Consider the following 26,592-nt stretch of genomic DNA (forward strand, 5'->3'; position numbering starts at 1 on the left):
TGAACCGAACCGATCTGATTCGGTTCGATTCGATTCGATTTGATCGGTTTGAATTTTTAATAATTTTTTTATTTTTTACACTTTATTTTTAATATTTTAAAATTTAATTAAAATATTTTAATCTTAATATGATTTAATTTCTCTATGTTATTGAAAAAATATAGTATTATCATTAATCGATTTGATTCGATTTTTTCGGTTTTTTTTTTTATCAAAATCGAACTGAACCGAACTAATCGAAATTTCTGAAATTAAAAACCGAACCAAATCGAAATATATAAAAAACTGAACTAAATTTTTAAATCGATTCGATTCGGTCAATTTTTTCAATTTGAACCGAATACTGCTCACCTGCTCACCTCTAATCAGTAGGACATATTGCCTAACCAAGAAATTCTATCCACATTAAAATATAATGCATAGTTAACAGAGCTTGATTCGCTGTTACTTTAGCTTTTTTTTCTTTTTATGCTTTTATATATTTATTTTATCCTTAAAATAATTAAAAGAAAAACTACATTTATTAGTGGGATTATATTATATTGCACCGACGGTTATGATTGAGGTGTATTTTTCTTTTTTTAACACTAAAATTAAATTAAATTAAATTAGAAAATTTTTATGCAAATTTAATTTATTATGATTTAAAAAAAAAATAATCAATTTTATATAAAAATAATATTTGGTACGAGATTTATAAATTAGCATTGTTTACAATTAATATTATTATTTTAATATAAAATTAAATTATATACTCTATAACCAAAGTATATATCTGTTCTCTATAAAATCATAAAAGTATAATAATCTCAAGTATTGGCAAAATGGGCTGCACCTTATCAACAGCCACCATTAATAATTTAGTGTAATTTAATGTTGGTGGAAAGAAAGTGATGGGAGCAATATTATCCCTTTCCCTATATATATTCATATAAGAGTGGAATCAGAGTGAGCATTAGAAACCATGGAAAGCAACCAAACTAAGCAATTGGAGAACATCGTTCACGTTAATGGAGGAGATGGTATTCACAGTTATGCTCGTAACTCTTCCCTCCAGGTTTTTCTCTCTCTCACTCTTTCTGATCATTTTTTTTTCTGATAATATATATGGACATCCAATTATATATTAATCAATTTATCTAAACATTTAAAATTATTTATGGATATTTGATATAAATGGTTATGATGGTATTTTTTAAGTAAAAATCGAATATTTGATTCTAATATATAGATAATATCTGTATTAAACGAGTGTAAGTTGAACAGAATAAAACGTATTAATTAGTTTTAAATTTATTTTTTTTTAATTTTAATAAAAAAATTTTATTGATAAAATAATATGAAAATATTCATTTATTTTAAAAATTAATAATCATTAATTTATATAAAAATAAAGGATTTTTATTTAAATTAAAATAGCTTTAATAAAACTAACATTACATATGAAATTCAACTATTAGAATGAGACTTTTTCTTAAATTTATTTTCATAAAATATTTGATCAATTATTTTTAAAATTAATCAAGTTTTATATTAATATTTTTTAATTTATTTTACCATTATCTAATTAATTATTTTTTATATATCAATAATATAGTTTAAATGACTAATTATAAATTTTTAAACACCTATTTTGTACAAGGAGAATGTGTTTTTGAAATTCCAAATTTAAATTCAAATAATTAAATAAAGCATAAAAAATGTTGCCTTGTCTGGTTTGGTTCACTAAACCAAAGCATAAATATATGTTTTATTAAATTTTAAGAGAAAATATAATTTACCGTAAATATAATTTTTTTTATGCGATCTTAGCATTTATTAATAAAATTAAAAAAAATTATTTTGTTAATCGCATGAAAAATAACCGAATTTTTTTTTTATCATACATTGTATGACATGACTCCACTTGAAAAATGTATCGAATTATAAAATAATTTTTTATATTTTATTCTAAATTAAAGTTGAGTATTTTATTGAAATAAATTAAAATTGAGTTTTGGAAATGAAATAAATTTTAAAAGTGCGTAACTATAAATGAGAATTATTCAAAAGGATGCCCAATAAAAAAATTAGACATAAATTAATGGGAAATTAAGGCATGAGGTTCAACAACCAAACTCCACTTCTATTTCTCTTGATCATCCATATAATCCACAATATTAAATTAAACCAAATGAGATAGAATATCCCTTACTGCAACTTGCTAGAAAACAACACCATCCGGAAGCCATTTATAAAGGAAAAACTTCATCATATGCCCATCACCCATTAACGTTATCAATCATATCCTTCCAAACCTTTGCCACATTTTGTCAAAGACATTTCCATATAGTCCGAGAGATTGGGAAACATAATATCCAACACTCAGCTAATTCAAAATACTCCACCCAATCTTCAATAGGAAATCCTTATTTATTAAAAAGAGCCACATCCTGAAAGTTGAGACCTCCAGCACTTTTAGGTTATAATATCTTATCCCAAGCCACTAAAGTTATCTTAACTCCACTTTCAGTCCAGCCCTATAAAAATTTTATGACAACTTTTTCTAACCTCATGGCAAATAGCAACTAGAAAAGGAACTGTGTGCATCACAAAATTAGCCATAGTTGAGAGCATAGATTGAGCTAAGGTTATCTTGCCCGGCAAAGAAAGCTGAACAGAAATCCACCCTGATAACAGTTCTCATGTTCAACTTCAAGACAAAACATTAGGGTCTTTCAAAAGATGAAAATTTTGAATATATCTCAAAATCTTTTGTACGTTTTTTATAGCAATATATATATTTTCCTTTCGTATTTCTTTTTCGAATCTATTTATTGAAACTATTCAAATTTTTTTTCATATTTTATCCCTTTGTTGAATTCCCAGCTTATGCAATTCTGCTTTTTTCTTTTTTTTTTTCCTTTTGACTTTTTTACACTATTAATTGTTTTACTATTTAGTTCTTATAATATGAAAAAAGTCATTAATTAGTCCATTAATTTTATAAAAAGTCTACTAATTACTCTCTTTGTATTAAGAGCATTTTAGACTTTTTTATAATACTTAATAGATAAAATTAATGGAGGGACTAGTTAGTAGATTTTTTAAATGATAAGGATATTATAATATATTTTCAAAACTGAAAGATTAACTAATGCTGCATAAACTTTTTTTTAAAATAAGTCGTGAGCTGTCACCGTAAGATAGAGTCACGTGATAAGGTTATAAGCTGATAAGCAATCCCACCTAAAGAAAGGAAGGACAACCACCATGCTCGGAACTAAGAGAAAAGACTCAGCCTAAGGACAAGTAAACTTTAGGTTGGACAGACCTGCCCTCTCAAACATTAAGGCAAGTCTCCATAAGGAAGTTATTATCTAACAGCTACAACTTAGCAGATCCCCTTTGTGTCTGCGATCACGGAATTCCCGACCAATTAGCCAATGAAGGTCTCTTACTCATAGACCGACCACATCATCGCCGCATTATCAGGAAATACTATAATTAACCATTCTCTTATAGTATAAAAATCGATCATAGAAGTCAAGATACGCTATTCTCTCATACCAATACTCTAAATTCTAAGCAATTCCTTACTCCCGTCTTATTCTTCAGTTCATTGACTTGAGCGTCGAAGTGGCTGTTGCAAGCGCCAACCACCTCACTTTCTCCTTTTTGCAGGTCTAGCCAATCAAAGCACAACTTCAGTCTAGCCACATCATAATTTTAATTCCAGCAACATCATTGGTTCCTCTGCTGGGAGATCCATTAAATTCTCTGTTCATTTGAATTAAAATTAGTCTCTTATCTTTTTTTTTCTCTTAGAAAGAAATCTCTCTTTTATCTTTAATGGCCAATAATTCATGAGCTGCTATTAAGGCTGCTATTAATAAGGATGTTATCATTCCTTCAACTCCTAACAGTGGATAAAACTCGGCCTCTATGGTCAATGAAGCAGATTTCAACAATCTTAGCATTGAGCAAATACTCCAGTACGTCAAAAGGTTGCAGGTTATTTTCGAGCAATACAAAACTTGGGAAGAGGTGTCACTCGTGGCTCCCAAGGTAAGGGAAGAAGTCTCTGAAGATACCCCAAGGACTAGGACGGAGGCAGTCCAAACATGGTCTAAAAGGAAGGATAAGTTCGAGGAAGAAGAGCCATCAGATGATTCCTAAGGACGCTATCTGGAAATTGGAATGGGTTGCCCAAAGGTGCTAGGAAGGATGGCAAAAGGACAAAAGGATGGGTCAGAAGTAAGACCAAAATCCGGAGAAGCAAGGGTATGAGAGAGACCACAAAAGTTACTTGATTTCCCGAGGAAGGAATGGCTGAGGTGAGTATAAAAAATATACCCCATTAAGTGACTCACGAACGCATATCCTAATGCGGATTAGGAAAAATAACAAGAGGATCAGGTGGCCTCTCAGACTCAACTCCAATAAAGCCGAAAAATGAGATAGGACTAGGTACCGCTGTAATACCCGGCTAGAGTCCGGCATCGGAATTCCTGTAGTCTGATGGAATCTCGGGTGTCGGAACCCTCTAGAAGGGTCATACATATGTTTTCAAGAATGTTTCAGTATGTTTTCACAGAGTTTTAAGGTTTTCAAGGGTTAGAGAAGTGAGTTTTTGAAAGAGAAAAGCACTAAGGAAGAAATGCAAAGGTTCGGCCGCCGAAGGTCACTTTCGGCCGCCGAACTTGCATGGCTTTCGGATCTCACGTTTGGCCGCCGAAGGTGGACTGGCCACCCATCTTTAAAAGGGCCCTAGGTCGGTCAAATGGGTAAGTTTGCTTCCCATTTCTCCAGACCTAGGTGCGATCATGCTCTTCCTTAGCTTAGTTTTGTGTTTTTTCAAATCTTCCAAGGTTTTGATGAGTTTTTATGGATTTGTGAAGTTTGAAGCAAAAAGGAGCAAAGTTTGAAGTTTGGAGCTTTGAGTGAGGATTTGGCCATAACTCCACGTTAGAGGCTTCCAACCTCAAGTGTTCCAAGAGGTAAGGGCTAGATCCAAAGCTTTTACTATGTTTTTTAAAGGTTTTATGGAAGATTATGGGGTAGTACGCATGAGTAGGGTTCTAGGAGATTTTTAGAGTTCTTGATGTTCAAGCATGTTTATGTGTTAGATGTTGTGTTTGTTGGGGTTATAGGCTAGTTTTAGACCCCTTTGAGCATGTACAAGTGTATATGCATGTTGAGGAGTTGTGTGTGCATGTTGGGAGAGGGATAGGAGGAGGTGTGCATGAAGCAGAGCAGGTTTCTGCCCTTCGGGCGAAACCAGGTTCGGCCGCCGAAGGGAGGTTCGGCCGCCGAAAGCCTTGAGGAGGTGGCTTCGGCTGCCGAAGGCTGCTTCCGGAAGCTGGACTTTCGGCTCTGTCATGCACATTCGGCCGCCGAACCTGTCGCCGAAAGTGCCCTGTCCAGTTGGCTTTTGCATGTGTTATGTGATAGTTAGAGGGTCTTTTAGAGGGCTTTTGGGGGAGTTCTTAGAACTGTTATGGAGTGAGTTTGGTCCCTCATCTGAGTCCACTTGTGTAGGAACGGACCAGAGAAACCAGGGAGATCAGCAGTGAGCACTGCTCCGGAACCTGTAAAGTCAGTCTACAGTTAGCCAGAGGTGAGTGGGACTAACTATGCATATTTTAAATTCAAGAATGTTTTAGCATGATTCATGCATCATAATTGCCATAATGTTAGGATGGTTAAAATAAAAGATAATAATGGATGAGCATGAGATATTAGGTTGTTGCATTAGTATTCACGAAGGTGTTGCATTGCATAATTTGATGAGTATGCAGATGAATGTTGGATGATCCTTTAGCCCTCAGTTTGGTATGCTATGACATGATATGAATTAAGTAAAGAGTCAAGCATGATAAGTGTGAGCAGGGAGGCCTAACCGCCCCTGTTAGTAAAGTTAGATAGCCAGGAGGCCTCATCGCCCTGGCAAAACGTTTTCAGAAAACAGTCAGAGAAGGCCTAATCGCCCTGACAAAACCTTTTCAGAAAATTAAGTCCTGGAGGAGGCCTAATCGCCCCAGGCACTGTGCTTAGTTAAGTACTATATGTGAGTCAGTTATGTGGAGGGCTATAGGTGACAACTTCTTCCTTGATGTTTATGGTTGTGATGTGCTGCATGGCATAAAGACATCTGTTTTATAAACTGGTTTATATAGCTCCTGCTCACTGGGCTATAGAAGCTCACCCCTCTCCCCTATCCCCAGTTGTGCAGGTTCAGAGTACAGAGAGACGTAAGAAGAGTACAGGAAGAACGTAAAGAGATGTATGTAAGAGATAGTATGGACATGTAAATGTAAGAGATACGGAAATGTACAGTGTATAGATGGTGCTTGATTGATAAGAGTTGTATCCCTTTAAGTTTGTACATGATCTTATGTAAATGATTTATGTTTATGTATGAAAAGCCCGGCTTAACATAGTATGAGTTAGAGCTGCCTTGAGCTAAGATGAGAGCTCTGGCAAGTTTTTATAGTAAAGAGATAGAGTATGCACAGGTTAAGCCGTGGAGAAAGAAAAGGTTTAAATGTTTACAGAAAATGTATGATCATGTATGGGATTTCACAGAGACACAGAGTTCACAGTAGGCTTACTACGGGTCTAGGCGGCCTTAAGCCGATCTGGATCCTAGTGCCGGTAGCAGTTCGGTTTCCGGGCTGTTACAGAGTGGTATCAGAGCAGTTAGGTTCACATGGTCGGACCTAGATGGTTAGAGATGGGTTCAGAGAGGTTATAGTGAGTCAAGCACCATAGGAAGACATGTCCATAAGGATAGGATGTTAGTCCTATCTGTCTTATGATGTGGAGTGCCATGAGTCATGCATGTGCATTCTTTTTATGTGATGAATGTTAGATGTTCATGTGTTTCACAGTGAAGATGAGAGGAACGCGTCGATCTGCAAGATTGACTGAAGTACCACCAGGAAGTGAGGGTACAACGGCTCGTCCTCCCGCATTGCCAAGGGCAAGGAGACACAGGTTAAGTAGGGAGGGAACGTCACAAGACCCTAGAAGGTCTTCTGATGAGAGCAGAAGGGGAGTAGCTAGAGGAGGCAGATCAGAAGAAGTTCGAGAGGTTAGGGATGTTGATCGGAGTAGAGATGAGAGTATGGGTATAGGAGGGACAGAAGAAGGTATGGGGGAGTCTCAGGGAGGTGCACAGGGCCCAGGGTATCCGATGGGAGGTACGTCGGATTACTCCAGTTTTGCCCCATCTTCACCCTACCTGCCATATATGCCCTATCCTCCATTCTATCCACCATATCACATGTATCCACCCCCACCACATCAGCCAAGTACAGCATACCCTGAACCAAGAGAAACAGTACCTCCACCACCACCAGAACCAGTAGCCCCTGTTGTTGAAACACAACAGCAGCCCAGCTCATCCAAGGGAGATAAGGTGAAGATGACTGACTACTTGAAGTTGGACGCTCCGAAATTCAATACAGGAGATGATCCCTTTGAGTATCTCAGTGCAGTAAGGATGATAACGAGTGAGTTGGGAGCTGATGAGGGCAGAGCCATCGAAATGGCAGGGTTCACATTAAAATGTAAGAAAGCTAGAGAATGGTTTAAGCACTATGTGGCCCCTAGGTTAGACAGTATGACATGGGAAGAGTTTGCCAATGAATTTGCCGGGTGGGCTTTTCCTGATAGTGCCAGAGAAAGGAAGCTGGTGGAATTTGAACAGCTCTTCCGTCAGTTAGTGGGGAGTAGATGCCTTCCATCTGACCTTCTGGTTCTAGATGGAACTGTTCGTCCTTCTAGTGATGGATTGGCTAGCTACTCGTAGTACTGCCGAGTTGGCAGAGACCAGGCAGATGTGTCTAGAGGTCCGATGGATCAGAGGTAGTCCCTAAGAAGGGACAGTGTAGGCTGCCTAGAGGTGTGATCTCAGCCTTACAGGCTTATAGGTTGCTCAGGGAAAGATGATCAGGAGAGGAAACCAGTTTCAGTGGTATCAACAGAGCTAAGAGAGTCAAGGTTTTATCCGACCTAGTACCCCACTCTTGAGTGTTTAGTATGGATGGGGGGGGAAACGAAGGATACTACCTGTTAAGAGTTAGAAAGGAAGTCAGGATAGAAGAGATGAAGAGAGAAGGGCAAGGATTAGAGTGCGCAGCGAAAGCTTGCAGAGTTTAGAGGTAATGTGACGAAGAATGGAGAGAAGAACACCGAGGGAAGGTACATCAGTGTTGCTGGAGCAAGGAGCTCAGAAACAAGTAAGAAGAACACAGAGATGAACAAGTTATGAAGTGTAGAGGTACAGGCAAGGGCTAGGGTATTGCTGAAGGAAGGTTACCTATGTTTGTGAGCGTTAGTTTTTCCCCTTTTCTATGTGTTGATTTGTTTTAGGAACATTCGGGGACGAATGTTCTTAAGGGGGGGAGAATGTAATACCCGGCTAGAGTCCGGCATCGGAATTCCTGTAGTCTGATGGAATCTCGGGTGTCGGAACCCTCTAGAAGGGTCATACATATGTTTTCAAGAATGTTTCAGTATGTTTTCACAGAGTTTTAAGGTTTTCAAGGGTTAGAGAAGTGAGTTTTTGAAAGAGAAAAGCACTAAGGAAGAAATGCAAAGGTTCGGCCGCCGAAGGTCACTTTCGGCCGCCGAACTTGCATGGCTTTCGGATCTCACGTTTGGCCGCCGAAGGTGGACTGGCCACCCATCTTTAAAAGGGCCCTAGGTCGGTCAAATGGGTAAGTTTGCTTCCCATTTCTCCAGACCTAGGTGCGATCATGCTCTTCCTTAGCTTAGTTTTGTGTTTTTTCAAATCTTCCAAGGTTTTGATGAGTTTTTATGGATTTGTGAAGTTTGAAGCAAAAAGGAGCAAAGTTTGAAGTTTGGAGCTTTGAGTGAGGATTTGGCCATAACTCCACGTTAGAGGCTTCCAACCTCAAGTGTTCCAAGAGGTAAGGGCTAGATCCAAAGCTTTTACTATGTTTTTTAAAGGTTTTATGGAAGATTATGGGGTAGTACGCATGAGTAGGGTTCTAGGAGATTTTTAGAGTTCTTGATGTTCAAGCATGTTTATGTGTTAGATGTTGTGTTTGTTGGGGTTATAGGCTAGTTTTAGACCCCTTTGAGCATGTACAAGTGTATATGCATGTTGAGGAGTTGTGTGTGCATGTTGGGAGAGGGATAGGAGGAGGTGTGCATGAAGCAGAGCAGGTTTCTGCCCTTCGGGCGAAACCAGGTTCGGCCGCCGAAGGGAGGTTCGGCCGCCGAAGGGAGGTTCGGCCGCCGAAAGCCTTGAGGAGGTGGCTTCGGCTGCCGAAGGCTGCTTCCGGAAGCTGGACTTTCGGCTCTGTCATGCACATTCGGCCGCCGAACCTGCCGCCGAAAGTGCCCTGTCCAGTTGGCTTTTGCATGTGTTATGTGATAGTTAGAGGGTCTTTTAGAGGGCTTTTGGGGGAGTTCTTAGAACTGTTATGGAGTGAGTTTGGTCCCTCATCTGAGTCCACTTGTGTAGGAACGGACCAGAGAAACCAGGGAGATCAGCAGTGAGCACTGCTCCGGAACCTGCAAAGTCAGTCTACAGTTAGCCAGAGGTGAGTGGGACTAACTATGCATATTTTAAATTCAAGAATGTTTTAGCATGATTCATGCATCATAATTGCCATAATGTTAGGATGGTTAAAATAAAAGATAATAATGGATGAGCATGAGATATTAGGTTATTGCATTAGTATTCACGGAAGGTGTTGCATTGCATAATTTGATGAGTATGCGGATGAATGTTGGATGATCCTTTAGCCCTCAGTTTGGTATGCTATGACATGATATGAATTAAGTAAAGAGTCAAGCATGATAAGTGTGAGCAGGGAGGCCTAACCGCCCCTGTTAGTAAAGTTAGATAGCCAGGAGGCCTCATCGCCCTGGCAAAACGTTTTCAGAAAACAGTCAGAGAAGGCCTAATCGCCCTGACAAAACCTTTTCAGAAAATTAAGTCCTGGAGGAGGCCTAATCGCCCCAGGCACTGTGCTTAGTTAAGTACTATATGTGAGTCAGTTATGTGGAGGGCTATAGGTGACAACTTCTTCCTTGATGTTTATGGTTGTGATGTGCTGCATGGCATAAAGACATCTGTTTTATAAACTGGTTTACATAGCTCCTGCTCACTGGGCTATAGAAGCTCACCCCTCTCCCCTATCCCCAGTTGTGCAGGTTCAGAGTATAGAGAGACGTAAGAAGAGTACAGGAAGAACGTAAAGAGATGTATGTAAGAGATAGTATGGACATGTAAATGTAAGAGATACGGAAATGTACAGTGTATAGATGGTGCTTGATTGATAAGAGTTGTATCCCTTTAAGTTTGTACATGATCTTATGTAAATGATTTATGTTTATGTATGAAAAGCCCGGCTTAACATAGTATGAGTTAGAGCTGCCTTGAGCTAAGATGAGAGCTCTGGTAAGTTTTTACAGTAAAGAGATAGAGTATGCACAGGTTAAGCCGTGGAGAAAGAAAAGGTTTAAATGTTTACAGAAAATGTATGATCATGTATGGGATTTCACAGAGACACAGAGTTCACAGTAGGCTTACTACGGGTCTAGGCGGCCTTAAGCCGATCTGGATCCTAGTGCCGGTAGCAGTTCGGTTTCCGGGCTGTTACAACCGCCATTTTCATAAAGACCACGGACATGTAATGGAGGAGTGGCGATAATTGAAAGACGAGATCGAAAGGTTAGTAGGGAACGTCACACTTCGAAAGTTCATCAGCAAGAGTAGAAAAGATAGGAGGCCCGAGCTTGAGGTAACAATTCCCAAAACCACCCCAGATAGCAAACCTATGGAAGATTATTCATGTGATCGTAGGAGGACCGAGTATTAATAGGGGTGGCCATAAGGAGAGTATCACAGATGTTTAGCCCCTAAGTCAAACCCTAAGGTTTTGATATTGGTCAAGTTAGATAATTGAGTCTTTTGTTCTATTCCTGAAAGAAGGTAATTTGTGAAAAATTTTATAAATAAAACTATGATATATTCTTCAGCCTTTTCTTTTACCAGAAACGTTAAATGGACGAAAGCGTGGAGACAAAAACAAAGGCCATAAGGCCATATGGGCAAGGGTCCCAGACTGGGCATGGGTCCTGCACATATTCTAGGCATTGGTCCGTGGAAACAAATATTCATAAACGGCCACAAGGTCATTCGGGTATGGGTTCCAGGTCTAGCATAGGTCCCGCACATATTATGGGCTTTAGTATGTGAAAACAAAGGCCACAAGGCCATCTGGGTAGGGGTCCCGAACCAGGCATGGGTCTCGCATATATTTCAAGCGTTGGTTTAAAGAAACAAACATTCATAAACGGCTATAGGACTATTCGGGCATGGGTTCCGGTTTGGAGATGGGTCCCGCACATATTTCAGGTGTTGGTCCATGGAAAAAAAGGCCAAAAGGCCATCCAGACAGGGGTCCCAAATCGGGCATGGTCCCGCACATATTTCGGGCATTGGTTCACAGAAACAAACATTCACAAATAGCCACAAGGCCATTTGGGCATAGGTCCTACATAATAAGGCATCTCATGCCATCCTAGGTCACAAGACGAGTTCCGCTGGACCATCAGGGTGTTAATCTCACTAAAAGGCCACAAGGCTATCTCAGCGTTAATCCCGCATAACAAGGCATTTGATAATTGGATGTTAATCCCCTATCATGAAAATTTTCTAAGGCATTTGATGTCAAACCTCAAGGCGGGTACATGCCAGGGCGACCTACCGAGTGTTAGTCCTACTTCATGAAAAGTTTCTAACGCATTTGATGCCCGAAAGAATGCCAGGACTAGAAAATACATGGAAGCTCTTAAAGGCTGGGAAAAGCCAAGGAGCTTGTAAGGGCCAGAAAATGCCCGAAAACTCGTCACGGCATTTGACAGCAGAAAGCCCGAAGGCTCGTCAAAGCTAGAAAAGGCCAAGGAGTTCGCAAGAGCTAGAAAAAATGCCTGGAATCCCGTCACGGCTGTAAAAACCAAGGAGCTCATCAGGGCTAAACAGAAGCTCGTCAAGGCTATAAAAATACATGTAAGCCCGGCAGGGTTGTAAAAAGCCAGAAAGATCGCAAAAGCAAAAATAATCGAAAGATGCTTAGGGGCAAAAAAGCCCAAAAGATACACAAGAGCAAAAATGCTCAGAAGATGCTTAAAAGCAGAAAAGCCCCGAAGATGCACAAGTGCAAAAGTGCTTAGAAAAAAATCAAGGCTATGAGCCTAGAAGATGATAGAGAATGAAAAGAACTCGGACCAAAGTCCAGGGCAAAAAGACGGGCAAAAAAAAAAAGCTCGGAAGCTAGGCAAGGCTGGAAAATGGCAGAATCCACGGTAATTAGGGCAAGAAAGTGCTCAAAAGATAAGTCAAGGTAGGAAAATGGCCGGAAGCTCATCAAAACTAAATAAGGACTAGAAGCACGTGAAGATTAGGAAATGCATGTAAGCCCGTCAAGGCATTACTATATCAATCGGATCAATTTTTGCCAGAAGAGATCTTGGACCTGATTGGTCTGTAGGACAAGCAAGAAGAAAGGAAGGACATTGTATGCACAGTAGGGACAAATAACCCATATGACCCAGACCATGAAGAAAACTATCACTTTCGAATCTAAAGAGTTGAAGACTAGCGGGGGGACCTCTGATGCTGCATAAGAATTTCCAAAGTAAGCTGTGAGTTGTCATCGTAAGATAGGGCCACATAGCTGTAACGACCCGAAAATCGAACCGCTACCGGCGCTAGGATCCATATCGGCATAAGGCCGCCGGGACCCGTAGCAAGCCTGACATGCATCCTGTAAACCTGATTATCCCATACATGATCAACAGCATATATAAAATTTTTGAACTTTTCTTTTACCAAGCTCAACCTGTGCATGCCCATAAACATATACATAAACGTAAACCCCACACTGGAGCTCTCATCAAATGCTCCAATGGGGCATCTCATCATACACAAGCTTGGTGGAAGATAACATTATAAAACATAGATCATGTTTACAAAAGGGAATTCTATACAAACTCGGTCAAGCACATCTTCTAAACCTCAAACTCAAAATCAACATTTACATGACATAACCATATATCATTTTACAATTTATCATGTCCACATTCTACCTATTACATACACATGACTTCATTCACCTCGACTTCTCTGCCTAGCCCGTACATGCAAACCTAGGGGATTAGGGAGAGGGGTGAGCTACTAGAGCCCAGTGAGCAAAATAATAAAAACATTATATTAACATTTCATGCTTTCATGGAATGCATCACATCACAACCATATCACATCAATGATGAACTTGTCACCAATAGTCCTCTACATATCCAATAGTGCCAGAACGTAGAATGGGTCCTGGTCTTTCTCTTACATAGTGCCAGCGAACGTAGAATGGGTCCCACTGGTCTTTCATTCCATACCGTACATATCATATCACTACGTCATCGGTCGAGGACTATGGATCATTCAACATTCATCCACAACAACAACATAAGAATGCAATGTAACATATTCGTGAATACTAATGCAAGCACCCTAATATATCACATGGTATCCATGATGTGTGAATCATGCTGAAATATTCATTATTTACTTTTAAAACATAAAAGGTTATTCCACTCACCTCTGGCTAGCTCTGACCAGACACTGGAGCAGCTGACTCACTGCTGGGGTCCTCGGTTCCTCGGGTCCGAACCTATACAGGTGGACTCAAATGAGGGACCAACATACATGAACATAACTCTAAACTACTCCCCAAAAACCCCCTAGAACATCATGAAACAATCATAGAAAAACATGCAAAGGAGGGCTGGACAGGGCACTTTCGGCGGCAGGTTCGGCGGCCGAAAGTCCCTCAAGAGCCGAAAGTCAGGCAGGTTCGGCGGCACCTTCGGCGGCCGAAACTCCCAGACAGAGACGAAACTCATGCATGTTCGGCGGCACTTTCGGCGGCCGAAACTGCCCTCCAGAGATGAAAGTCCTCTTTCGGGGGCAGGCTTCGGCAGCCGAAGGCTGCCTCCACAAGCGGGTTCGGCTGCCGAAAGTTCCTTCGGCGGCCGAACCTGAGTTTCTCCAAAGTGGCAGAAACTCAGCTCCCACATGCACAAATGCCTCCCAAACCTTTCAAACATGCACAAACCTATTCTACAACACTCCCAATCATTCACAATCAAGCATACAAGTTCATAGGGGTCTCAAACAAGCCTAAACCCCAACTATAACACATCAACATACCCACATTGCTCATAAACACACATTAAACCCATAAACTCAAAACAACCTAAACATGCATTTCTACTTCATAAACTTGTATAAAACTTGTTTAAAACACAACATAAGCTAGAGATCGACTCTTACCTCTTGAAGATCGAGAGTAGAGGCGATCTAACTTGGAGTTGGGAGAGATTTTAGCTCCTTGGGTCTCCAAGCTCAAAACTTGTCCTTTTGCTCAAAAATCTTCAAAACAAGGTGAAAACTAGTGAAAATCGTGAAAGATTTGAAGGAAGAAACTCAAGATCGGTGAGGGGCGGCGGAGAGCTCACCTTGGCCGAAAATGGGGGAAAAGCTCGCCCGTTTTCGGCTAAGGGACCCCTTTATAGGTGGCTGGCCAGGTCACATTCAGGAGCCAAACGTGCCTCCGCATGCATGCCATGTTCGGCGGCCGAACTTGGACTTTCCTCACTTATGCTTTCGGGGGCCTAAAGTACTCCCGAAGTGCATGCATGTTCGGCGGCCGAACTTGAGGTTCGGCGGCCGAACTTGGGTCTTCCTCCAAGATTATTTTCATGCAAAAACTCATTTCTTTCTTGATTAAAACATAAAACACATTAAAATATTTTATACAAACATGGTTTTACCCTTCTAGAGGTCTCCGACACCCGAGATTCCACCGGACGGTAGGAATTCCGATACCGGAGTCTAGCCGGGTATTACAATAGCAATGTTTAATAAGCTGATAAGCAGTCCCATCTATAGAAAGGAAGACTCAGACAATCAGCATGCTCGGAACCAAGAGAAAAGACCCAGTCTCAGGACAGGTTGGCTTCAGGTCGTATAGACCCGCTTTCTCAAACATCAGGGCAAGTCTCCATAAGGAAGTTATCATCTAACAGTTACAATCCAGCAGAACCCCTTTACACCTGCAATCACGGGATTCTCGATCAATTATCCAGTGAAGATCCCTTACCCACAGGCCGACCATATCATCACCGAATTATTAGAAAATACTATAATTAATATTCTCTTACAGTATAAAAATCAACGATCACAGAGGTCTAGATACGCTATTCTCTCACACCAATACTTTAAATTCTAAGCAATTCCTTACTTCTACCTTATTTTTTAGTTCATAACTTGAGTGTTAGAGTGGTTGCCGTAGACGTTAACCACCTCACTTTCTCCTTCTTGCAGGTCTCGATCACAGCACAATCCCAGTCCGGTCACATTATAATTTTAGTTCTAGCAATATCACTAACTAATAAGTTTTTCTATAATATAGAGACCAAATAATAATTTTCCTTTATTATTATGATATACAATTAATTAGACAATAAGGGCAATGGGATTGAATTTAGAAGCAAGGAGTGCACAACAAAATAAAATCTTATTAGTAACAGAAGTTTTTGTTATAAATAAAAAAATTCATTACTCAATATTTTTTTTAACGAATTTATAATGGATACAATAGATTTACTTGTCTGTGACTGATTTTGTAGTGGACTTTCCACCGCTAATTCAAGATATACTAGTAACAGATTTTCTAATTCATTATTAATTTGATTCCTTATTTATTATTAATTATTAATTTGTTATTAGTAGTAATAGACAATATTAGTTTTTATTTTCCGTTACTGATCATTGATATTTAGATGATAATTTAAACGCAAACCAATCATTTTAATAATAGATTTATTATTATTCTCTTAAATATATAAAGTATTGAATAAATCTTAAAAATAAGAAATGTTTGATTTTTTTTCTATATCATTTTTATATTTAAAGTATTGAATAAATCTTAAAAATAAGAAATGTTTGATTTTTTATTCAAAAAAAAGAAATATTTGATTTTTTTTTCTATATCATTTTGGGTAAAATATAAAGGTGTAAAGAAGGGGGTCAACATAAATGGGCAACAATTGACTAAAAATTTTGAAATGTCATGTATAAATGTCATAATAAAAATGAAATTGATCACTACCTGTGGATCAGTAGGAAAAATAAAACATTAGTTCCTTAGAATAATAATTTCTAACTTTTGAATAATTTTTCTTTGAATTTTAATATATAAAAAATTTATTCAATTGTGATAAAACTAATTGTAATTTTTTTTTTTATGTTCTCAGAGAACGGTGATAAAAAGGGTAAAACCAATATTAGAGGACACAGTAAAAGCTTTCTATACAAAATCTTTGTACGATAAATTTGCCATTGTGGACATGGGTTGCTCATCAGGACCTAATGCCCTAGAAGCCATTTCTATAATCATCAACAAAATTTTTACTCTGTCCAAAGAAAAAGGGCAAACTTTTCCTGAGCTCCTGGTGTTTCTCAATGATCTTCCTGGTAATGATTTTAACAATATCTTTAAATCACTACCTCAATTTTATAAGAAGCTCAAGGAACAGACAGGCTTGGATTTGGGAACTTGTTTCATATCAGGCATGCCAGGAACTTTTTATGGGAGATTATTTCCCATTGAAACCTTGGATTTTGTCCATTCATCTTGTAGCCTACATTGGCTTTCTCAGGTAAGCACTTTTAACTACAATTTTCAAAATCAAATAGTTGGATGTTTTGACATTAAAATTTGAATTTGAAAATTTTAAAAAAAGAATTCAGCTAATAGAAAGGAATTTCAAATTTTAAATTTAAAATAGTCTTAGATATAACATATATTTTCATAATGTTGAACATGAATTTCCGATAAAATTATTATTATGTTGTTTTAAAATCCTTACTTTCTATATCTTTATACTTATCCCATATTTTTCTAAACGACACAATATATAATTTGATCTTTAAATTTTATTTAAAATATCAGTTGATATCCTCATTTCATTATTATTAACTTTTGATACTTTATTTTTATAAAAATGTAACTATTTAACTTCTACACGCATAAATGATTTATATACACTATGAATTTTCAAAGGCACTATAAATTTTTAAGAATTAAATATTTATATTTTATAAAATTTAGAAGTTTAATAATTATATTTTATAAAATTTATGTATTAATATAAAAGTAAGGCGTTTAAAGTTAACAATCAAAAGGGTATGATGCTGACTAACATTTTTTTTATATAAAAATGAGAGATTAAATTATTTATTTAGCCTTCCCAAACTTTCCAAACAAGTTTATTCAAATCCAAACAATTCATAAATTCAAATTCATGAATTAAACCACAAAATTAGATTTTGTTTTACTTGATGATTTACAACTTTTACTTATGCTCATCTTTTGGAAAAGTTTCACATTTTCTGTTATTTGAGATATTAGCGAAAATTAGTTAAAGGCAATTTAGTCCACTATTAAAGAAGTTATTTTTTAAGTTTTGAAAATCTTATTAACACTGATGGACTTTCTATGCATGATTTTATTAATAGTCCATCTTTAAATACTACAATCAAACAAGTTTTTTATATGACAAGTGTATTGAATGTGCAAGCAATAAAAATAGACTAGAGTATCGTATAATTGAAAAATTAAATACTAAAATATTTATAAATTTAATTATTATTTAGATTATACATAATAATGAGAGTTATAAAATTAAAATAAAAGAAGATAATAAAATTAAACACTTTAACAAAATATTATGGTTATCTTAGATTTTACTTAGACTTGATTTAATTAATTTATTTAATTAACAATTCAACTTTAATTATCAAATTTAAAGCAAATAATTTTAACATAATTTATCATTTCTGCTAAATTAATTAATTAAAAATTATTATCAATCTCTTAATAATATGATAATATTTTAATTAATTTTTCAAACGTTATGATTATTTTGTTTAAGGTTAAATCTTTATTTCCAATCTAATTAACATTTATGTGATATTCAATTATCAATTTAGTCCTAAAATGATACTTCTAAGTATTAATCTCAGTAAAAAATCATTTAAGTATCCCATAGGTACTTAAAAATTAATATCAAAAATTGAATAATATATAGGTAAAGAAAATAAATTTAAATAAATTAAAAAGAAACAATAATCTAAATTTTCAAAAGGAATTTGACTGCTTATGTTAAAAAATTTAAGAATAAACTCTATTGAAAAATCATACAAAATCATTTTAAAATAATTGTGAACAACAAATTAAAAGAGTAAGAGAAGAAAGGAAAACTCTAAATAGAGTAAACATTGGGTCAGTTCGACTTTGAACCAAACTGAATTTGAAAAATCAAAATTACTAAAATTCAAAATCGACCAAACTGATATTATATGAATAATTGAAGCAAACCGAATTGATTTTTAATGATCCGATTTAGTTTACAGAAAACTGAAATTGCTATCAAACAAATTCTAATCTGCTTAATCTCCAATTTGTTCCTTATTCTGAGTAAGGTACTCAATGATATTTATCAATTATCAAACTAAAATCAATTTGGAAATATTAATATCAATGTGCTTCAGATTGCAACAACAATTTTCAATTTTAATTTTATCTAATCAAAGCAATAAAATTTTCAAATAAGTATAAAAAGTCAAACAAAACAATATACAACTTCAGATCAATATTGTTATTATTTCAATCATTCCTATTAACAATTTTCTCATCTCAATCGAAAACATTCTCAAATCTAAAAAAAATTATGCAGATTAATCCTAGAAAGAAAAGCATAAACCCTTTACTCACAGCATATTTTAACAATAAATAATCTGAAAATTAACTCCAAGAAATTAAAAAATAAAAGAAAAACAAAGCATTAACCCCAAATGCATAGAGATGAATAATCATTTCATGAGTTCACATCATTCAACCCAAAACAAGAGGAAGGCCACGGATGTCTTGATGTGCCTCCTAGAAATATTGCGCCATTGAGTAGAAGATGGATCAAGAGAGATATAGATAAAATGAAGGTTGTGCAGATTAAAGAAGAAGACGAAGATGACGATGATGACAACAACAACAAGGGGAGCAACAAAATCAAGAAGAAGAAGACTAGAATCCATAGAGGGTATTGAAGACTAGTCTAGAATGAGAAGGGAGGGAGGGAGAGGTATGAGAAAAATAGAAGTGGCTAGAACAGTTAGAGTTAAAATTTAAGATTTATATATATATACGATCGGTTTGGTTTTTTCTCATTGATTTCGATTAATTAACTAAATTGAACCGAAAATCAAAATAAATAGAAATTAATAATCGAACCAAACTGATTGAACTATTTAATCGAACCAAATCTATCGGTTAGGTTCGATCTGATTTGATTTTTTTGTTTTGACTGAACACTGCTCTACTCTACTCTAGATGTGTGGATTTCTCCTTCTAAACCTTTTAAATCTTACTCCTTAAGTTCCTTATGATTTTCACCGTGTATATATGTTCAAAAGTGGGCAAAAAGTATTTTTGTCTCTCAATTTTTATATGTTTATACCCCTTTATACTCTGAATCCGTAGTCATAGGGAAAAACTTGGAAAATTAGGGCTTCTGACAAAGATATGAAGTAAAGCGCGTGGAAAAGAGCGAAATACGACGTAAACCTTGAAAATACAGGTCTACTTCATGGTAATACAGTGTGATTCGACTCTAGAAATTTTTCCAAAGAGAAACACAAAGTAAAAGGTAAAACATGGGACAAAGGCAAAAACGCATAATTACCCATATTTGTTTCTTCAAATTTTCTCTGATTTCTTTTCAAAGTGTCTCTTCACATTTTCATTGACTTATTTTAGCATATAAAAATACTAAAAATTAAGTGAAAATATTAAATAATACATTAAAACTAAAAATCTTATAATTAAATATAAAAATCAAATAAACTAAGGAAATCAAAAAATGTGATTTCAAAAATAAATGAATTATTGTATTTCACCACATTAAAAAATAAATTTTTGAAAATATATTTTCCATATACTATTTATTTTACGTGGAACACATGTAGCCCAAGTATTATAATGTTAAGCTCATAGTCCTTTCATTATTATTTTCCTTATAATTACTATTTTTATTTTAATATATCACAAAATAGATTATGATCCACACAACACATTGTATGAGCTAATAATCTAATATTGAATGTTCATCTTATAACATGAAATTACACTATGAAGTTCAAATCCTGTATAACCAGCTTCATCTTTCAAAACTTATTAGAAAAGGGAGTTCAATTTTTAGAGAAGCAAATTTAAAAAGGTTAATTTTTTATTTGTGTATCTACAAGTAACATTTCGGTTAGAATAATTAAAAAGCTTTAAATCGTTGTTTTTTAAATTTTAATTTCGCTTTTTGTTGTATACGAAACTATTTTATAAAAAAATATTAAAATATCTTTAAAATTTTAAAAAATTATTAATTAGTATTTTCATTAATTTTAATTTAATTTAAAAAAATTTAAAATATTCTTAATATGAAGAGATTAATTAATAAATTTTTTAGAAAATTAAATAATAAAATACTTAATGTTTGAAATTAATTGAAAGATCGTTAATGAAATTTTTAAAACTTTACGAATATTTTTATGTATTTTTCAAAATCAATAGATGAATTAACTAATTAGTTATTTTATATCATTGTAGACTGAACCGTAAATTTTCCTTTCAAAGAATTTGGTTAGGAACATGACCTTTCACCATTATGCTATAAATTTACAAATGGTTAATTATAAAAAAATTGTAGAATCGATATGTTTACGAGTGGTAGAATTATAAATACTGTGGTTTAATTATGATAGTTTTGTGAAAAAGAGCAATGTCATGAGTCTGTTCTGTAAGTTAGAGTAAATGGTCTATGGCATGCTTATGTTTTCAAAAAGAAATATAACAGGAGCTTAAGCAGTAAATCTACAGGTTCCAGAAGGAATTGAGAATAACAAAGGAAATATCTACATATCAAAGACAAGCCCAAAGAATGTGTTTGAAGCATATTTGGATCAATTTCAAAAGGATTTTTCATTATTTCTATGTTGTCGAGCAAAGGAACTCAAATCAAAAGGTCAGATGATTTTAACTTTACTTGGAAGAAGCACTTCTGATCCAGCCTGCAATGATTGCATCCAGTTCTGGTATCTATTGGCTCAATCTCTTCTTGAGATATCAAGAGAAGTTAGTCCTTCCACCTGTTTATATATACGAAAATTGTTATTTGGTTAATAATTCTATTTTGAAAAATATTAATCCCTTAGTCTAATTTAGATCAAAATTTCTATCAATTAATACATTTAAATGAGAGATTACTATCATGGAGACTAAATAATTTAAAAATATTAAAAATATTTTGATATATTTTTTAAAATTGAAAAATTAATTAATGAATTTTTCTATAATATTAAAATTGAATAGTAGTTTTTATTTAATTTTATTAAAATACGTATATTAAATAGTAATTTTTCTTGCTTATAAGGATAATTATTCATCTATTTTCAGGGACTTATTGAAGAGGCTAATGTGGATTCCTTCAACATACCTTTCTATACTCCTTTTAGTGGAGAAGTGACAGACATAGTTGGAAAGGAGGGTTCTTTTAAAATTAATAACCTGAAAACCTTTGAATTGAATTGGGATTCAAATGGCAATGATGAAAACCAGGATTATGCCTTTGACATGAAGGCAAGTGGAGAATTTGTGGCCTGTTGTGTAAGAGCTGCCTCAGAATCCACCCTTGCTAGCCATTTTGGAGAGGCCATAATTGATGAATTATTCTTAAGGTACGCAAGAAATGTTGGTGATCATTTGTCAAAGGAAAAGACCAAATATATCTTATTGGTTATTTCCATGTCCAAGAAGTCATAAAAATTATACATATGGGTTTTGCTTTTGATGAGTTTTGGAAGGCAACTAGAGCTTACCTTCTTTGTGCCAGATTCTTCCACTAGACGATATGGCTCTTTTGAATGTTAAACCGTCTTTCTTCTTTGTTATTCTCTTATTGTATTAAGTATATTTTTTATTTTGTTTATTAAATATTTTTACCGTCTAATTTTTTTAGAAAAAATAATGAGGACTTATAAGTATAATATATTGCTAATTGCTATTTTGCCATCCCATTAGACTTGATATTGTTGAATTCTATATCGGATTGGAATAAGGATAATATGCTTTTTATAAGAGATTTAGATACTTCTCCCAATTGAGCTATCTTTTGAGTGAGTTAGTTTTGAACGTAAGAGAGTGTGTTGAATTCCATTCCATAATCACGCCTTCTAAATAATCATAAAATAATGTATATATATCTTTGCAAGTGCACAAAATAAAGCAAATACAAATGGAGGAAGAATTGGCATTTTTAAAGTGGAATATACTCTCACTCTCATGCAGCATTTGATCCTACTGGGACTAATGAAAATTATGTTTTAATTCATATTTAACATGTCATTAACACATGGACTAATGAAACAAGTATGATAAAGATTTTATGGCTTGGATGTTCAATTCATAAAATATGTATTAATTTTTTTTTCAGTTATTATTATTACTAGATGAAGACCTGCGCTATGCTGCAGCTATTGTGTTTTATATATATATTTATTTTAAATATTAATAACAATTTTTTTATATTTTTTAAAATTTATTTTTCATATATTCTATTTTGATTCCGATTGTTTTATTTTTCACTTTGAAAGTACTTTTTGCTATTACTTTTATAACCATTTTACTATATTCTGAATGACAAACTCAATTCATCATTTTATCACCAATATAGTTTGATTTACGTAAAATGTGGATGCTAAGATTTGAAATTACAAAATTATTTGAGAAGATATCAAATTTCAAAGAGTCAAGAATCCAAGATTACCGTTCCAGATTGAAATCACTTAATCAATAATTAATTGATAAGGTTCAAGTCAACAATACAATGTTATTTTGTAAAATGAAACATAAAGCATAATCCATATATATTGTTTACAGACAAAATAAAGGTTATATGTTATAAACATAATCAAAATGGTCTTTAAACGACTTAGGATTTGAACATCACTGACATGTTATATTCTCCTTTAAGTCTACTCATTTGTTGCTTTCATAGTAGACAGGCACAAAATCATTAGATACATCTATTGTGCCCTCCTCGTACCATTGTTCATTCTGTGATGAACTAGACGATGCAATATTAAATCTACTGCTGCTTCCTTCTCTCTTATAAAAAGGATTGCAGCATGGTTTTTAATTGAATAACATTAAATCAAACCCATGCTGAATTATAATAGAATAAACTTGATAATAAAGGAAATTAGAGAAGGGAACAAATGAATCTGTTTTTTTCTCAATCTTACCATTGCCGATTAATAAGTATAGAAATAAAATGAGTTTTATATGAAAATCAATAATTACAATAATATGCCATAAGTACAAAGCTCAAACTTAATTGCTATGTAATTCTTTTAGTGTGAAACCATAAGCACACAATTAATTATTCAAGAATAAAGAAAAAAAATAATTGGTGTATATAAGAAAAGAAAAACAAAAATAAAAGAAAAAGAATATTAACTTAAATGAGATAACACATAACTAAAAACTTTGAAATAGTACTATTTAGATTCCATAAGGAGTTTTAACCAATAACATTTTGTTAAGACGAAATTCAGAAAATAAAAGGGTAAAAACCGAAATTTCTTATTAAATTCTCAAAAATTAAAAAGTGTCTCAAACAGTCAAGAAAATGACTATTTATAATAGAAAAACTCCTAATATGAAAAATTATGAAAAAAAATCTAAAAAGATAATAAGATTACAAAATTAATCCCATAAAGATGGAATTTTTGCCTCGAATGTTATGATAGGCCTATGGATCTTGTTACACTTTTAAAAGTTGTGCATCTCGAAATTCTCTTTTTGAAAAGCTATTGTGAGCCTCCAATAGACGTCGACAGTAGAAGTTAAGTCCGGTCCAAATCTGTCATAAAATTTAAGGCTAATTGTTTCGCATCATTCCCTTAAATAACTCGAACTCGAGTTGTCATCAATAGGGTAGTACTGAAATAGATCTGTCACGTAAACGTCTTGAAAATTATAACCTGGGAGGTCAAGAACATATGTATTGTCGTTAATCTTCTGAATAATTCGAAATGGACCAATCTTCTTTAGGTCAAACTTTTTGTTCTCCACCACGTTCCTTGCATAGATACACCATAACTTGATCACTAACATTGAATGACTTGAATTGCCTATGTTTATCAGCTACATCTTTATACTTATGATTGGCTTCCACAAGACATTATTATACCTGTTTGAAAATGTCCACATGCTGATTTGCCAAGTTGTTTGCTGCAATATTGTTATGAAAACCTGTAGGAAAGAAAATAATATCAAATGTATACACTTGCATTCTTCTATACACAACTGCAAAGGGTGACAGCTTTGTAGAGTTGTGGATAGAACTATTGTAAACAAATTCTACTTGGAAAAGAGCAAGATCTCAAGCAGTTTTCTTATTACTGCAGATGCAACGCAGAAGATTGTCAAGAGTGCAGTTCACCACTTCCGTTTGGCCATCAGTTTGAGGATGAGCAGCACTACTATATTGAAGTTCAATCCCAAAACGCTTCCATAAAGTCAACCAAAAGTGGGCTAGAGACTTCACATCTCTGTCAGAAGTAATGATCTTAGGAATACCATGTAAACAAATAACGTCCTAAAAAAACAGTTTTGCAATATTAGAAGCATCATTATTTTTCTTGCAAGGAATGAAATGTGCCATTTAGGAGAACCTATCAACGACAACAAAAATGGAATTCGATCCACGTTGAGTACGTGAAAGACCAAGAAAAAAATTCATAGCCAAGTCTTTCCAATGGTATTCTGGAATAGGTAATGGAGTATGTAAGCTCATGTTATGGGCATGACCCTTCTGAGTTTGACAAATTAGGCAACTCTGTACCATCCGTCCTGTATCCTTTTTCAATTGTGGCCAATAAAAATTCTCCTCTAAACCAACAACAGTCTTTTCACGCTCCAAATGACCATTCAAACTGTAACGACCCGAAAATCGGACCGCTACCGGCGCTAGGATTCAGGTCAGCATAAGGACGCCGGGACCCGTAGCAAGCCTAACATGAAACCTGTAAACCTGTATAATCCCATACATGATCGACAACATGCATAAAAATTAAAACTTTTCTTTCCATATACATCAACCAAACTCAACCTGTGCATGCACTGAACATAACATAAACATAATCATAATCCCTCTGTGGGATCTCAACAATGCCCCAATGGGCGATACATCATAAGTTGAGTTGGTTTGCATACTCATCATAAAACATATAAGATCATGTATTCAAAGGGATATCTTAAACATATAGTCAAGCACAACCTCTAATCCTCAAAGTCATTACATACTTAAAACTGTACTTTTACATAACATTAATACATTTATCATGTCCACACTATCTATTACAAATACGAAACTTCAATACTCTTGTAAACCTCCTGGTCTACCCTGTACCTGCAATCCTGGGGAAATTGGGAGAGGGGTGAGCTACTAGAGCCTAGTGAGCAGAATGATAAAAACATTTAAATCATATGGATCATGGAATGCATCACATCACAGCTAATCACAATCAAGGATGAACTTGTCACCAATAGCCCTCTACATGGTCCAACTGTGCCAGAACGTAGAATGGGTCCTGGTCTTTCCCTTACATAGTGCCAGCGAACGTAGAATGGGTCCCACTGGTCTTACATTCCGTACCGTACATATCACATCGTCACATCGTAGATCGAGGGCTATGGATCATCCAACATTCATCCACATCAACATTAAAATATGCAATGCAACATATTCGTGAATTCTAATGCAAGCAACCTAATTCATCACATGGCATTCATAATGCGTGAAACATGCTGAAATGTCCATTATTTGCTTAAAAACATAATAAGTTATTCCACTCACCTCTGGGTAGCTCTGACCAGACACTGGAGCAGCTGACTCACTGCTGGGGTCCTCAGTTCCTCGGGTCCGAACCTACACAGGTGGACTCAAATGAGGGACCAAACAAACAAGAACATAACTCTAAACTACTCCCCAAAAATCCCCTAAAACATCATGACACAATCATAGAAAAACATGCAAGAAATGGCTGAACAGGGCACTTTCGGCGGCAGGTTCGGCGGCCGAAAGTCCCTCTAGAGCCGAAAGTCAGGCAGGTTCGGCGGCACCTTCGGCGGCCGAAACTCCCAGACAGAGGCGAAACTCATGCATGTTCGGCGGCACTTTCGGCGGCCGAAACTCCCAGACAGAGACGAAAGTCTCCTTTCGGGGGCAAGCTTCGGCAGCCGAAGGCTGCCTCCACAAGAGGGTTCGGCGGCCGAAAGTCCCTTCGGCTGCCGAACCTGGTTTCTCCCAAAGGGCAGAAACTCGGTTCAAACATGCACAAATGCCTCCAAACTCAAACCAACATGCATTTAGCTCAACCAAAACATGCATTCAAGC

At 35.5% G+C, this 26,592-nt stretch overlaps 1 protein-coding gene across 1 annotated transcript; it reads left to right on the plus strand.

Moving 5' to 3' along the window:
- Nucleotides 1–964: 964 nt before the first annotated feature.
- Nucleotides 965–22,076, plus strand: LOC110624182 (probable jasmonic acid carboxyl methyltransferase 2). The gene is made up of 4 exons (XM_021769299.1): nucleotides 965–1,057; nucleotides 16,339–16,743; nucleotides 21,012–21,266; nucleotides 21,588–22,076. The coding sequence occupies exons 1-4, from the start codon at nucleotides 965–967 to the stop codon at nucleotides 21,951–21,953; spliced, it is 1,119 nt and encodes a 372-aa protein (XP_021624991.1). The 3' UTR covers nucleotides 21,954–22,076.
- Nucleotides 22,077–26,592: the final 4,516 nt, after the last annotated feature.

The sequence above is a fragment of the Manihot esculenta genome, chromosome 10 (genome assembly GCF_001659605.2).
Source record: "Manihot esculenta cultivar AM560-2 chromosome 10, M.esculenta_v8, whole genome shotgun sequence".
Lineage (NCBI taxonomy): Eukaryota > Viridiplantae > Streptophyta > Magnoliopsida > Malpighiales > Euphorbiaceae > Manihot > Manihot esculenta.

Coding starts and splice junctions, on each gene's coding strand:
- LOC110624182 (XM_021769299.1), top strand. CDS start 965: ATGGAAAGCAACCAAACTAAGCAATTGGAGAACATCGTTCACGTTAAT. Junction 1,058..16,338: donor CTCGTAACTCTTCCCTCCAG/GTTTTTCTCTCT, acceptor TTATGTTCTCAG/AGAACGGTGATAAAAAGGGT. Junction 16,744..21,011: donor GCCTACATTGGCTTTCTCAG/GTAAGCACTTTT, acceptor GTAAATCTACAG/GTTCCAGAAGGAATTGAGAA.